The sequence below is a fragment of the Otolemur garnettii genome, unplaced genomic scaffold, assembly GCF_000181295.1.
Source record: "Otolemur garnettii isolate 467f Iridium unplaced genomic scaffold, OtoGar3 scaffold00020, whole genome shotgun sequence".
Taxonomy (NCBI): Eukaryota; Metazoa; Chordata; class Mammalia; order Primates; family Galagidae; genus Otolemur; species Otolemur garnettii.
Window position 1 is genome coordinate 16,094,693 of NW_003852415.1, and position 16,032 is coordinate 16,110,724.

A 16,032-nucleotide genomic window follows, 5' to 3' on the forward strand; every position below is an offset into this window, starting at 1 on the left:
TGGCTCAAAGGAGTAGGGCGTTGGCCCCATATACCAGAGGTGGTGGGTTCAAACCTGGTCCCAGCCAAAAATAATAATAATAATAGTAACAAAATTAAATATATGTGTGTGTGTGTGTGTGTGTGTGTGTCTCCTATTGAGAGAGGATACCGGAGAAGGGTGAGGTCTGGGAGAACAGGTCTTCTCAGGGAGGGAGACCACAAGGATGCACTGCAGGGTCCTCTCCATGGTGACTCAGCTCTTGGGAATTTATAGACTTAACTTCCTGGAACCTGGAAATATCCAAGTTCTGTGAAATCCTGTAGACTAGCATCTCCCGTTTGATTCAAACTGGCCAATGGGAAGGGTACCTGTGGGGAGGAACTTCTTGACTGTCAATAAAAGGAGAAAGACCAAGCCAGTTGGGGAGTGCAGCCATTTGGAAATCTATGCTGTAAGCTCCCGGCCAATGAATAAAGCCCTTTCTCTTATAAATGTGGTGTTTGGGTGCTCTTTCTCTCCATTGGGCCTCATCTTCCTGCAACACTGTGGCTCAAAAGGGTAGGGCACCAGCCCCATATGCAGGAGGTGGTGGGTTCAAACCCAGCCCTGGCCAAAAAACTGCAAAAAAAAAAAAAAGAGAGAGAAGTTATTGAACATATAAAACTTCAGAGGTGTTACTTAAGTATGTTTTCTATTTTTTAATAGCATACATGTGTTTTTTTCTTTTAAAAGTTTGACATAATTACAGATTTACAGAAAAGTTGCAACAGTACAAAGAAGTCCCATATGCCCTTCCCCTTGGGTACCCAAATGTCAATCTGTTATCACTTTTGCGCCCTCATACTAACTTTTTCTGATCTACTTGAGAGAAATTTGCAAACTTTGTGCTGTTATTCCTAAATACTTCATTGTCTATTTTCTAAAAACAAAGGCATTCTCTTATATAACCACAGTATAGCTGTCATCAGCAGTTAACTTGATTCAATACTGTCATCCTATAGGTAATCAAATTTCATCAGTTTCCCCATGATGTCCTTTACAGCAAAAGAGAAAGTCCAGGTTACATGTTATATTCAGTTAGCATTTCTCTTTAGTTTCCATTAACAGGTGCCACAATTTTTTGTTTGTGTTTCATGACATTGGCACTTAATAGAGCATAGACTAGTTATTTTGTAAACTGTGAAGGAAGGTTCAGTCTTGGATTCGTCTGTTCTTCTTCACAATTGATCCAGGTTACATATTTTTGCCATTAATACCAAAGAAGTAATGTGGTTTTTTTTTGGTGCATCATATCAGAGGAGCCAATGTTAACTTTGAATGACTGGGTAAGTTGGGATCTGCCAGATTGTACATACTCTTTTGCAGGTATGACATACATATTGCAACATTTTTTGATTTTTTTTTTTTTTTTTTTTTTGCAGTTTTTTGGCCAGGGCTGGGTTTGAACCCACCACCTCCGGCATATGGGGCCAATGCCCCATTTTTTGAAATTTTAAGTGGCTAGAACTAAGCTAAGAGGCTGCAAATATAATTGTTTAGTAGAAGTCCTTAAAACATACTTGGCACTTGAAATATGCATGATACATTGAGTTAGTACTTTATAGTGATTATATAGTGTATATAATCCTCTAAAATACTTCAGAATCATTGGCTCCTAAGTGATCTCACCATTCTCCCATTGTTTTGTTAATTTTAAATAGTTCATTGCATACAGATAGTAGCAGAGTAAACTTCAATCTAGTCCTATTAGAATTATTCCCAGATTCAGAAAGTATTTTTCTAAGGGAAATGAAAAGTTAATTCAGTTGACCTTTCCAAATAAAACGTAAAAAAGGTAAGTTGCTTAAAATTAATGCTATGTTGTATTTTTAAGGACCTGTTTTTGTTTTTTGAGACAGAGTCTCACTTTGTCGCCCTTGGTAGAATGCCTGCCGTGACATTCAACTCAAATTCTTGGGCTCAAGAGATTCTCTTGCCTCAGCCTCCCAAGTAGCTGGGACTACAGGCTCTTGCCACAATGTCCTGCTGGGGGGGTTTTTTGTTGTTGTTTTTTTTTTTTAAGAGATGGGGTCTTACTCTAGCTCAGGCTGGTCTTGAACCAGTGAGCTCAGGCAATCCACCTGCCTTGGCCTTCCCAGAGTGCTAGCATTACAAGCGTGAGCCAGGGTGTCCAGCCTAAGGACTTGTTATTGAAAGACGTTTAGAAATGAATTTTTTAATATGAGGCAGCTAACAACATTTTTAGAGTGATTTTGATCATCTCTTTAATAAAATCTATTTTTCTTTTACAGTGCAAATAGAAGGCTAAAAGTAAACTAATAGCTCAGCTTTTAAAATTACTTTATAATCAGGAAACTTAAGGAAATCTAGAGTTAGCGAAGTAGAAAAAAAAAATTTATTGGATTCTCTTGAAATAAATTAGTACTTGAGTTTTAGCAAGCTAAATTCTTCCACTAGTTAAATTGTTCTGTTCTGTATATAATCACGGATTAGTATGTGAAGTTCTTCACAGAGAAAGGTGTTAATGGATTTCAGATAACACTGATGCTGCAATTACGTATGTATAAATGATTGCATTTCTACTAAGTTGGTAAATTAGTATAAAATATTTCAGAGTTTCCCAAGATGATTGCTCAGGTGACAGTGGCTTATGCTAGTCTATCAAGTTTCTTTTAGAAAAGACAGTGAGAAACACCTATGAGTGGGCCTACAGATTTAGAACAGTGACAAGCCCGTAACCCATGGCCATTTATTAGAGGGTTGGAGGAAAGAGCTATTACTTTGCTAAATAGAACAGGATTTTGAACTTTACTTGGATTTATTTGATTGTTTAAAAAAGCTGTTAGGACCTACATACATGGGATAAGATGATCGTTACGCATGGTGAGGGAGGGTGGTGGTAACTACGCATCGTAATATGGACCAGGAATCGGTATGAGCATTTGACATGAATTAATTCATTGTATCTTCACAACCCTATGATACAAATGCTATAGTACAGCGCCTGATTCTGGAACCTAGCACATTCAGGTTATCTTCATTGAGGCCTCACAGCAGCCTGTCTCTAGCATCCATAGCCCCTTCTCTGTTACACTGTATGACTTCCCCTGTGGAGGGCTAAGTTCTGGAATTAACAATGAGGTAGAAGATGCCCACAGTCTGACCACAGGGAGAGGTGGGATAGAGGTACTGTAAACAAAGACATCTGAACTCCATGGCTGTCATTTCCAGCCTTGTGGCCATGGCCTAACCATAGGGCTCCAGTTTCTCACCTCGACCACACTCCTTGTTCATCTCCAGTGATGCTCTCCTCCCACTGGAAGCCATGCTCTACAGTGCTACATGCATATCTGGTTGTACCCTTCTCCTGCTTTAAATCCTTCCTCTGTATTCCAGGAAAAAGATAGCTTCCCATCCCCCTTTAGTGTGGAATTCCAAACTCTGTTTCAGGATCACCTTTGGAATCTGACAAAGATACATATTGTCACACGTGAGCCCAGACCTGCTGAAACAAGCTCTCTGGACATGGTCCTAGAAAAACGTACTCTAGCATGTTCCCTGTGATTGACCCATCAGCCAGCTTAGGGCCGGCTACAAAGACATAGAAGCCTGCCTGTTTCTCCATTTTCCCCACTGAGCTAGCAGCTCTGTGAGGCTTTGTGAGTCTGGTTTATCCCTCTCTGTCCATCACACCCAGCAAAGTCTCTGGCATCTAGACAGCACTCAGAGATTTTGAATACATGAATGAATATATTACAAGGCAAGTTATCTCATGGGATGATTTAAGAGGATTGCTTAAAACACGTTCTCCTCTAAGCCAGTGAGTATTAATGCTGGTTTCCAGTAGCAATGGGGAAAAAGATCACAACAACCCTCTTTTCTCCTCCCTGTGGCCATTTTTTCAAGCTTTCTCTCCGGGTAGTACTGGGCCTTTTAGCCAGCACAAGATATGTTATGCTCATTTACAAAGCAGAGCTGCAAGGGATTTGCCAACAGTGCAGTTACCAGGTCTTTGCTTAGTCATTATTGCCTGATTTTGAGGAAGAGGAGTCAATACTGTGATGATCTTGCAGTTACCTGCTAATTGGTAAATGCTTGTATCAGAGATTCTGCAGTGCTGGGGAGTATCTCTAATAGCTACTCATCCAGCAAGAACCAGGGTGTCCTTAGCTTTGGGAGTGCAGCAGAACTGATGTTTCTCAGCAGAACGATATACAGGAGAAGATGGGTAAGGAGACGCTCAGGCGCACAGGTGCTGTTTCCAGAGTGAGGGTGTCAGTAGAGCCAGTGAGCGGCAGTGGAGGGTTATCAACCCTGCCCTCCCTGCACCTCTCAGGAAGCCTGTGTAGCACAGGCCCAAGTCTGTGCTCTCCAACAAGCATGTTTAACAAAAAAGGGGCTTGGTTTCATGCTTTCAAACTATCCCAAGACCAAAGACAAGCAAAAATTTTTCCAATCATTTGTTGCCCTCTTTGGTATTCTCTCCTGCATACCCTGCTGCGTGCTCCTGTTTGTGTGATTGCTCTGAAGTCATTTAACACAAACAGGCTGGGAGAGAGTAGCAGGTACCCGTCTTGCCCACGCTGTCCTCGGAGCTACCATCTGCCTCTGTTTAGGAGAAAGGGAAAGGCTCCCCCAGAGGCGAGTTTGCAGCTCCTAGACAATCCTGTAACTTGGCAATCCATCTTTCACCTGCTAAACTGACAGTTTACAATAAGCACTCCAACCCTTCAGAGCTTCTCTGAGGTACTTATCAAAACAATAATGTGGGGATTTATTTTTAATTCCTGTCATGTAGTTATGGCCTACCCATATTATTATGGTTCTCTTGAAGTGGCTTGACTCTGGCAGTAGCAATGTGTGGCAATCAAAAGGAAGGAAGAATCTTCACAGTTATTGAGCAACTACAACATGGCAGGAACTTTCACATATGTTCTCTCATTTATGCATAGTGGTAATCCCTGGCAGTTGCTAATGTAATTCCATTTCACAGAGGAGGAACCTGTGGCCAAAACCCAAATGCCTTCTCTAGGGTGCTGAGAGGGTGGAGATAGGATTTGAAGATAGGATGTCAGTGTTCTTTCTATTGTGCCATTCCCAGGCCTGTTGCTCTCATCAGCACTGGTCTGTAGTCAGTTATACAGAGATGTACATGCCTCATCAGTTACTGGTTTTTACCCACAGAGCAAAAACATATTATGGGCATGACACTGGCCCTCTTGGGTCAGCTGAGCACAGAACTGTGGCCTTTGACCATACCAACTATCATTATTGCTTTCTCCAGCTTACTCAAAGAAGAAAGAAGTAAGCCTTGTGTTGTGGTATGTGCCTGTAGTCTCAGCTACTTGTGAGGCACAGAGAGGGAGAATCACTTAAGCTCAGAAGTTGAAGACCTGCCTGGGCAACACAGGGAGACCCCATCTCAAAAAAAAAAAAAAAAAAAAGGAATAGCTGTTTTTTGTTAGGCCTTTAGTGTGTGTCAGGTGCTACGTCTTGCCTGCTACATGGCTTTATCCCAATTAATGCTCATGATAACTCCACAACAAAGGTACAGGTAAGGAACTGAGGCTCCCCTCGAAGGTACATGCTGGTATAACAGCTAGTACGGAGCAGCACCGAGGTTTGCCCCAGGTCTTTGCCCTGCTCCCCTGTGCTCACTCACCTGCTCCTGTAACCTAACAGGAATGTTTACTAAAAGCCGTTGTCTAAAGGAGGAGATCATTTAGGCTTGGTTAAAGAAAATAGTCTTCACAATTTGCAGAACAAGACACACAAGTGCTTTATATCCCATCAGGTGAGTGAATTTTCTGTGATCTTGTCTTAATAAATATTATATAATGTGTTTTTCCTTCCCCCAGATCGGCCATGGATATGGAACATTCCTTATGTGAAAGCACCAGATACACATGGGAACATGTGGGTGCCTTCCTGAGAGTCTGAAAGCGCTGTGAAATTTAAATAATGTAAGACCCTGAGCCCCAACATTGAATGATCTTGTTTGTACTGAATGTTCACTTCCCTTAAAGTCTTGTTTGCACCTCCACAAAACTCTTTGCAAAGGTTGCTCTTACAAACGTGGATGTTGGTTGTATTTTTCATTCTCACTTTAAAAAAAGGTTTTTCTTAATTCACTTTTATATGCTTTGGAAAGAAAACTATTAAACCTCACAGTGTTAAAATGTAACATAGCTTGAGTATCCCTAATCTGAAACACTTGCACCCAAAAGTTTTTCAGATTTTGGAATGTTTGCCTATATATAAGATACCTTGAGGATGAGACCCAAGTGTACCACTAAATTCATTTGTTTCATATACACGTAGCTGGAAGGTAACTTTACGTAATATTTTTAATTTTGTTCATGAAACAAAGTTTCGACTACAACTTTTGTCAGGAAAGATCAGTTGTGGGCTTTCCACTTGAAGCATCATGTCAGTTCTCAAAAAGTTCTCGTTTGGAGGAGTTCAGGTTTTGGATTTGGGGGTCAGGAATGGTCAACCCGTATGTAGATACAAAATCATCCGCCCAGTGACAGAGAATCTCATGGTGGTGTCACTGTTCAGAATTGAAGCTTGATGTGTGTTGTGCTTTCACTCCCCATCTGGAAAGGTGCTCTTCATGCAACCAGAACTTTCCAAGGAAGAATGCAATCATTTCTTTTTTACCTGTGGCCCCCTTCAACTGAGTGTGTCTATTGGGGTTGCTGGATGGTAGTCTGTGAATGTCCCTGGGCTTCAGGCTTCTCCTGAGTCTAGTTATCCTTCAGACACAATGGGCTGAATTGACTTGGCAGCTTTCAGCCTTAACTTCCCAAGGCTTTTCCTGTCTCTGCAGCACCCTGCTGGCTGCCTTACTGCTTATAGATAGGTCCACTGGACCCAACCACCTGCTGCTTCCTCACTCATTTCCCAGGGTAAATGAGTATCTCATCTGTTTCCAGTAGTTTTCAGAGAAGATAGCTCATAGAATCATAACAAGCACACAAGTGTTTTACTTAGAAGAAATCTTGGTATCTTTAATTCACAAGTGAGGAAACCAAGGCCTAGAAAGGTTCCAGTGTCTCCAAGGTCATTCACCTGGCTGTTCATATACCTCACACCTCTGAGTATCCTTTTTTAAAATAGTCTTTCAAACTGGTCCTCAGAGGTACCTTTAAGCACCTTGAGGAGTGTGGTGGCGTGGGGTGCCGTGATGGAGGGGGAAGCAGGCAGGCATGGCTCAGGGCCACCCCTGCCAGGGAGAAGCTCTGCTTTATCTGTTTTACATATTTGGATATAATGGGGGAGGAGGTTAAGACTTTTGCTTTAAAAAAAGAAAAAGTTGAAAAGCCACTAAATTAGTTTAACCAGTTCATTTCACAGATTAAAAAAACTAATGTTTATGCCTTTTCTGACTCTGCCCTTTACATAATAAGAAGATTCAAACCGTATATCAGATGAGCCCAACTGCCATGGAAGGAAATGGTAGGGCTGGTGGGGCGAGGTGGGGAGCTAGTGGTAAAAGCTGATGTCATTGTGGTGAGGCCTGCCCTGAGCAAGGGCCCGTGGTTTGATCTGGGTGTCCAAAAGACTGTAGCAAAGAACCTGTGCTTCTCACCAGTAATGGTGGTCCCACCCAGTTGGGGTCAGCAGCAGACAAGCCTGTCAGTCACAGGGCATCGGCATAGCTGCAAGCAGGTTGGGCCTCTGGGCAGGACCTAGCCGGTCAAGATGATAGCCGTGTGGGCTCATATAGGTACACTGTTCATCTAATTCACTTAGCACGGGAGGTGAGTTGGCAAAGTGGGTCAGAGCTGGAGTTGGGCAATGGACTTTGAATCTCAGCTCTGCCTCTCACTGGCTGGGCAGCCTAGACCAGGTTGTTTCTCTGTGTATTGGTCCCTCCAACTGTAAAATGAAGGTGGTGTTGTTAACACCCTTTGATGTTTCTAGTGAGTGAGTCTGTGTAAAGTACATAGAGCCGTGCATGCACAAAATGAAAATAGTACACATGATTGCTGCTGCAACTGTTAGTTCCTTGGGATTATCCTCATTTTTCCTATAGGGAAACATGGGTGCAAAAAGTATTTGTAGACCAGGTGCAATGGCTCATGCCTGTAATCCTAGCACTCTGGGAGGCTGAGGCAAGAGGATTGCTTGAGCCTAAGAGCCGGCATCCTCAAACTACGGCCCACCAGGTGTTTTTGCTGCTGCTGCCTGTCATGCTTAACAGCCAACTTGTCCTGGGGTCCACAGTCTGGCCCTCCAACCATCTGAGGGGCAGTGAATTGGCTCCCTATTTAAAAAGTTTTGAGGACCCCTGCCTACGAGTTTGAGGCTGCTATGAGCTATGACACCATGGCCCTCTACCCAGGGCAACAGAGCAAGGCTGTCTCAAAAACAAAACAAAAAAAAGTGTCCAAGGTCATTTTTTTTTTTTTTCAGAGACACAGAGTCTCACTTTATCACCCTTGGTAGAGTACCGTGGCATCACACAGCTCACAGCAACTTTCAACTCCTGGGCTTACCCGATTCTCTTGCCTCAGCCTCCCCCAAGTTATAGGCACCCGCCACAACACCCAGCTATTTTTTTGTTACAATTTAGCCAGGGCAAGGTTTGAACCTGCCATCCTTGGTATATGGGGCCCGTGCCTTATCCACTGAGCCAAAGGTGCCACCCCCCCCTTTTTTTGTGTGAGACAGGGTCTCACTCAAGTGCTCTTCAGTATCTGAACCCAGGTGAGGCAATATCTAAAGCCTTTTCTCTTAACTTCTAGGTGGCCTCAGTTTCCCAGCAGTGTCATAGACTGAAGAGATCTGCCATTTTTTTCTCTAGTCCATTATGAACCAAAATCAGATGCTTGGATGTCACAACACTCAAATTGCTATGAATGCTGGCTCTTAGCACAAAGAAGGGGCCATCAAACACATTTGGAATAGTAGTTATCTATACCCAGTGGGGACCTGGGAGGCCATTCTGGAAAAGAAAATTTGAGTTGTATAGAAAGGGCTAGGTTACCTTATGTTGAGGTCATATGAGGGGAAGTCGATGGTCACGCAGTTTGCACTTAGTAGGTGTCTTGGCCCAACCCTTGACAGCAGTCCTAAGCCCCTTGCCAAGGTGAGCATGGGCTCAGGGACAGGCAGGGCCGAGCCAAGCCCGTGCAGGTACGGTGACTGCCATGTGCTTTCTGGGAAATAAAATAATGCCCCAAGAATAATCAAGAATGTGTGGGAACATAAAACAAGCAGTTCAACCCATTTGGTCCTTTTTTTTAATGGGACTGACTACAACATGCCTGCTGATTTTTTGAGGAAAAATGCTGCTGTTATTTAACTGTAGGTTAAAAACTGTAGGTAGGGTTTAACTGTTATTTCTCCCTACCTGGGGAAGCCCTCACTTCCCTTCTGTCTACGTGGAGCTGCATGCCTGTGTTTATCCTTTTTTCCCCATCTCCTCCCACCCTTTCATGGCAATAATAAGGAGTTGGCATATTCAGTGTTCACTGGCTTTATACCTGCTAAGGACAAATCTCACAGAAGGTCCAACCAACTTCTTTATAAACTGCCAGTATAGGAGATTCATGGTTTGAGGAAGATTTTCTATCTATGGACAAAGGGAACCACTGCCTTTTTTCATAGGAAGTTGGATCTCTTTCAGTCTCACATCCATTTGTGGGAACACGTGAGGGAGGGAAATGGGATGTTTTCATTAACATACTCCTTGGGAAAGTACCTATTTTAATCAACCCTAGAGTTCATTGGTTGGGGAGGCTGTATTTTTCTAGGTAACAGTAACAGCTAATGTTTCCTGGGTTCTTCCCGTGGAAACTATTTCAGCACTTTACACTTAATCTTGAAGTGCTTACACTTAAAGTGCTTCGGCACTTTATACTTTATCCTCATCAGTCTTCTGAAGAGCATACCATAATTAGCCCTATTTTATAGATGTGGAAACTAAAATTCAAGGGATATAAGGTCCCACAATAAACAGTGGAACCAAGACTCAGTTCTGCTGCCTGGAAAGTGCACACAGATTAAATGTCACTTTCCTGGATTCCTTGGTAGACGTTAACCTTAACAGAAATTAGTACACTATTATGTGGCTTTCTGAATTAGTATGGTGCTAACGCCATATTATGCCTAGATCATATCTAATGATAAAATTTTGACAAGTTTTCTGAGTTTAGTAGCCCACTTACTTCAAGCGGCATCCAGGACAGAGTACTACAAACTATATGGTTTCTTACTGCATTTCTATCCGCCAGGTAAGTTATATGTCTTATATGGCCTCCGTTTATATAACAGGTTTCACACACCAAAAATAAATTAGAGGTAACATTAGAGGTCATCTGCGTGGGGCAGTTCCTGGGAAGTGCTAGCAGTGACATAACCAAAACCCACCTGGGGGCCCGTGGTCACTTGCGAGGTTGGTGTCCACTTATCCCTGATTGTTGACACTGACCAGCAAGTACGAAGCATTTTGTGCCAGGAATTAACTCATCTTTATAGTAACTGTTTCAAGTGTTTACTTTCATTATTCTCATGTACAAAGAAACTGATAATTTGTCCAAAGTCGCCGAACACCTTGCCACTGGAAATTGGCAGAGCTGGGATTTGAACCCAGTTGGTTTAGTTACAGAGTCATGCTGTGCTGCTGTGAGGGTCTGGGCAGCAGATATAGCAAATGTTCCTAAGCTCCAGCCGAGGATCAGGCTTTGCATATGTGGTCTGTACCTGTGTCGATATGAGACTGGCTGTGCTTTCATCCACTGTAATAGCAAGTCAGGATTAGCATGGCAGAACCAACCAGCAGCACATAAAATCACTCACTAAATGTCACATCAGCATGCAGGACTGAGCCACTGAATTATTAAAGCCAACCTAACTGCCAGCAGAGCAGGTCTTTCAAGTTAGAGTATCAAGGGCTGAACACTTTGCACTACTAATGTTCTATTAAATTCTGGGACTGAACCCTGTGGTTTCTGTTGACTCACTAGATGTAAAGCATGGAGCAGGAGGAATGAGGCTGGCGTCAAAACAGAAGGCAGCGTGGGAGATGCCAGAGAAGGGGAGGGCGAGAGACAGTCTAGGAAATGCAGTGTTGGGACGTGACAACGTGAGAACACCTCCCGCAGTATTGGACATGATGCAGACATGGGGGCAAAGCGTGCAAGTCCCGTGTAACTCATGTTCCGTATTTTACAGAGTCCTAGGCACATCTCTTTCAAAGCAGAATCCAACTGATATAAATTACGCACTTTGCTTTGGGCCTATTAGAAGCTCCTATGAAATGACAATCTGACCAATGTTTATAGTTCTTGTATCTAAGGCACTTGGCCCAGTGCCTCCTGTTCCCTTTGTAGCAAGGTTTTCAAAGAGCCCCATTGCAGTTTATTAAGAACTGGAGGGCACCTGGACCAGTCTCCTATTTTAATACCCATGAACAGAGAGAAGCTCAGAAAAAGCAGAGGAGAAATTGAATCCATAGGCCATTTATTACATGGGTCATTTATGATCATAGGTAACTCTGTGTACATCTTCATCATACTTTGGAACAGGTGAAACCATCTTCTTTTGGGGGAGGGGGTTGCCCAAAGGAATGCTTTATTGACAAGTTACCCATTATTCACATTAAGGAAAAGATACATCAGCTCCCACCTCTTTAGCTGCTGCCTCCTCACTGCACCCCACACCCTGCAAGGGACCCAAGCCGCGCTCTTCCTGGGCCCCTGCACTCTTGTCATGTGTATTTGTCTTCCCAGGGCTGTCTGAGATGGCCCAGGCCATTTGGTTACCAGAGGACACCTTCAGCCCAGCATCCCTTCTGTCCAGGGACTGCTCAGCCTGCAGAGAGGGCAAGCCTCACTGCCCTGCTAGGAGCCACCAAGGCACAGAGCTGCCCCTGCTAACCACACCTCCTGACATGCAGGGCCTGATACGAGAGAGGCTGTGGTCACGACAATTTAAAAACAGGAAAAGCTGACAGCCGAGTCCTGGCTCATCTAACACCCACCCTGATCCAACCTGTGGGGTCGGTTCTGCTTTTCATTACCCTACATGGAGTGACCAGGCACTGGAGCCACTGGCTAGCACACATGCAGCTCTGTGAAGGGGGCTCACCTCTCCCAAAGATGGGGGCTTTTCCCGGGGGCCCTTTGGGGCAGGGTAGGGAGCCAGGGGGAGCTACCACTGGGATGGAGTGTTAGGGAAATAAAGCACACCAATTGGGCCAGGCAGCTGTCAGGAGGGCTAAACATAAAATTGTATGCAGTACTCACAGCCTATTAAAGAACCTTCATTTTTATATATTAAAAAATCATAAAGCAGAAGGCAACGTAAGGCTTGTATTTCAACTTGAGTCAAAAGAAACAATATTCTTCAGCTATGAGGCTAAAGTTATTTGTCTAATTTTAATTTCGAAGCATCTACTGCATTTAAAAAATAATGAATTTGCTCTTGTCAAAGCTAGCTCATTGTAACAACCAGGTATCTGCTGTGATGTCGGTTTGCTGGGGGAGGGGGGGCGGGTCTCAGGAACAGTTTCTTCATTCAGCATTTTGAGATCAAAAATTTCAGATCAGGTGGGTGGCTTTCTGGGTGACTATATTATCTCTGTGAGTCAGGGGAGGAGGAGAAGGTAAGAAAATACCACTTAGTCTGTAGAAATGACTTTTTAACCCTTCGACATTCTCATGAGTTAACAGAGGCTGGAGAGAGTCTGGGCTTTGGCTCAACACCCTCCAAATCCTCCACCCTGTCTGCCTCCTGCACCCCAGGAAGGATGGCACAGTGATATGTTTCATCTACGAACTTTAGTGTAAAACATCTGTGTAGAAGACTATGTTCTCTAAATCATGTGAACGCAGCAGCCACATCTGTGTGTGGATGGGCACAACTGTCCTCCAGCCAGCTCTGTCCACTTGCCCAGGCTGGCCACTCCATCACGCAGTGCAGAGCCTTGGCAATGAAGAGGAGAGCCTGCACACACTTGTTCTGTGGCCGGGTGAGACCACCGTGGCCTTAGAAAGGCCCATGATCTGATGGGCTGGTCGCCACTCCCCACTGGGAAAGGAAGATTGTCACTGCTGTTCTCTCTGTCACCCACAACCTTAGACTTCATGGTCCCGAATCGGCATTCGAACGACTTGAAAGCTGCCGAGTTCTGGCTGGCATGCTTATGGAATGAGTGGCAGGTGGAGTAGCTGCTAAAGGAGTGTGAGAATGGATGAGCCCTCATGTCTCCCAGCTTCCTGCTGATGGCAGAGCCCACTGTGGCCAGGGCGGCTGAAGTCTTCTGTCCTGCCTGCGAGAGTGTCTCCTGAGTCCTCTTGTAGAGGTCCAAGTGGATCTGTTTCTCATTCCACTCGTTTCTCAGAAGTATTCACATAGGTGTTTTCACATGATGCCAGCTCCTGGACAGGTTCTGCTTCAGACCCACCCCCACCCAAATGTGGAGAGGCCCAGCCTCTTTCTCAGCTTGCCACGGTCCCTCTCCTTTACTGCCAGGACCTGCCGCAGGGTGTCAGTTTCCTCTTTCACCTTGGTGAGCTCAACCCTGAACTCTTCCTCAGCCTCCGTTAGGCTTTCAACAGCAAGAGTCTGGCCAGCCACCCCTTTGTCAACAGGGACATCGGTCATGGAGTCAGACAGCAGACCTTTGTTAGGAGAATTTAGGTTGTTGTCTTGGCCAGTGGAATCCAAATTCAGGCGACAGCCAGGTTGTAGCAGGCACCTGAGCCGCATTGCTGGAGCTACAGGAGACAAACAGGGCACCCCTGGAGTCTGTCACCATGAACACACTAACCAGAGGAGCCTCCCCGGCCATGGAGGCCTTATGTAATCCCATCTTCATAAAGATGAGATTTATGAAGGAGAGAAAAGGCTTAAGGTCACACATGTAGGTGATGAATGAGATCTGTGCCTTGTCTGGTATCGTGTCTGTCCTGGCTAAGCCAGTGCCATCACTTTCCCAGCCTGAGGGCCTAAATGACGCCACTGTGGATGCCTTGGATGGCTGTTTGCTAATAGGTTCTTTAGAAATGAACGTGAGAACAGAATGATTTTGTTTTAGTCACATAATTGACATTGCTAACATTTAGAAGCCTCTTAAATATTTGCTATTCAATGTTTTATCAATATTTCTTACGGGTCTAGATTCTTTTGTAATGACAGAAACGAGCTTTATTACGTTTTTGCAATGAAAGAGACTTTGACCCAAGTCTAGTAACTGTACTGGAGCCAAGGGTTCCCTAATGTAACTGAAACTGTCTCCAACTTTCAGCTCTGCTTTCCAGAGAGGATGGGCATTATTCTCAAGCTACCTATCTAGACCTGGAGGCTGATGTTTGAAAATGTAATTATAAAATGTTGGGGGAAACCAAATAACTTAAAGTCTCTGGCAGAGAGATAGTTACTATTGGACTAACTCTTTAGTGGATAAAAACTAAGTTCTGGCTCGGTGCCTGTGGCCCAAGCAGCTAAGATGCCAGCTACATACACCAGAGCTGGCAGGTTTGAATCCAGCCTGGGCCTGCCAAACAACAATGACAACTACAACCAAAAAATAGCCGGGCATTGTGGTGGGCACCCATAGTCCCAGCTACTTGGGAGGCTGAGGCAAGAGAATTGCTTAAGCCCAGAAGTTGGAGGTTGCTTTGAGCTGTGACGCCACAGCACTCTACCGTGCCTCAAGGGCAACAGCTTGAGGCTCTGTCTCAAAAAAAAAAAACAAAAAAACAAACCCTATAAGTTCTGGGGGAAACACTTCTTTAAAAAACCAATTTCTTAAAGTACTAAAAGTGTCCAAAAGCAGGCCAAAACTGGAGGGACGACAGTAAGTAGGAAAAGGGTACCACACTGTATGATATCCTGATTCATTTTGGGGTTTTTGTTTTGTTTCACCACTTTTGAGGTCAGGTCTCAGCCGGCACCATGCAGGACAGGTAAACCTCCAATGTAAAATCTGTAGTCTTGCTGACTTGAAGAAAGAATAGATTTAGAGCAACAACAGCCTTTTGACAGTGAGGGGGAAATAAAAGAGAGCCAGAGAGAGGATGCCCAAATTCTGTGTATAAACCCAGCTCACATCTCCGGTTGATAACTGAACTATGCCTGGACAGATAAGGTTGAAAGAATAGAACTAAAATTAAGCTACTCCCCACTGCAAAGAAGATGGCTTTACCATTGCCTTCAATGGTGTTAACTAGGTTAACTGCCTGTTTTAAAAAAATAAATTCAGAGGAATATAACAAAAGCCAGAGTTTGTACAATATATCATAAAGTGTATGCCAAACATTATGTCTAGGATACAATCCAAAATTGTGAATAAACAAATCATGGCTCATTCTCAAGAGAAAACACAATTGAAAGAGACCAACCCCAAGAAGTTCCATTCAAACATATTAAAGCAACTATTAAAGCTATGTTCAAGAGTGTAAAAAAAAAATTATAATGAATGAAAAGATAGGAGGCTGAAATGGGAGAATCACTTGAGGCCAGGAATTTGAGACCAGCCAGGCAACAGAGCAAGATTATGTCCCTTTAAAAAAAAATGTTAGGTGCTAGGGCATGTACCCATAATCCCAACTACTCAGGAGGCTAATTGGAGGACACCTACCCCCGTGCCACTGCACTCCAGCCTGATTGATAGCCTCTCCCCACTCCCGTCCCTGAATGAATGAATAAAATGATAGTAAACTGTAGCAGAGTAATAGAGATTGTTTTGAACTGGAAATTCCAGAACTGAAACTTAGCTGAAAGAAAACACTAGTTGAGCTTAATAGAATGGCTGTAACAGGAGTCAGGGAACTTGAAGCTAGGTCAACAGAAATTAATCTCAAGAATAACAGATTCAAGACAAAGCACAACAAAGGATAATTTTGGATAATATTAAAAGGTTTAACTGGCTTGGTGCCTGTGGCTCAAGTGGCTAAGGCGCCAGCCATGTACACCTAAGGTGGCGGGTTCGAATCCAGCCCGGGCCCGCCAAAACACGACAGCTGCCACCAAAAAAAAAAAAAATAGCCAGGCGTTGTGGCAAGCACTTGTGGTCCCAACTACTTGGGAGGCTGA

The 16,032-nt window shown here is 44.0% G+C and overlaps 1 protein-coding gene and 1 pseudogene across 1 annotated transcript in view; one reads left to right on the forward strand and one right to left on the reverse strand.

Annotated features, from left to right (window-relative positions):
- Window positions 1–6,119, forward strand: part of TDP1 (tyrosyl-DNA phosphodiesterase 1) — an 85,451-nt gene extending 79,332 nt beyond the window's left edge. The window contains exon 16 of the mRNA XM_023511516.1: window positions 5,841–6,119. Coding sequence (XP_023367284.1) covers window positions 5,841–5,914 — 74 coding nt within the window. The 3' untranslated portion in view covers window positions 5,915–6,119. The remainder of the gene's footprint in view (window positions 1–5,840) is intronic.
- Window positions 6,120–12,981: 6,862 nt separating this feature from the next.
- On the reverse strand, window positions 12,982–13,728 carry LOC100963399 (annotated as a pseudogene).
- Between the last annotated feature and the right edge of the window lie 2,304 nt (window positions 13,729–16,032).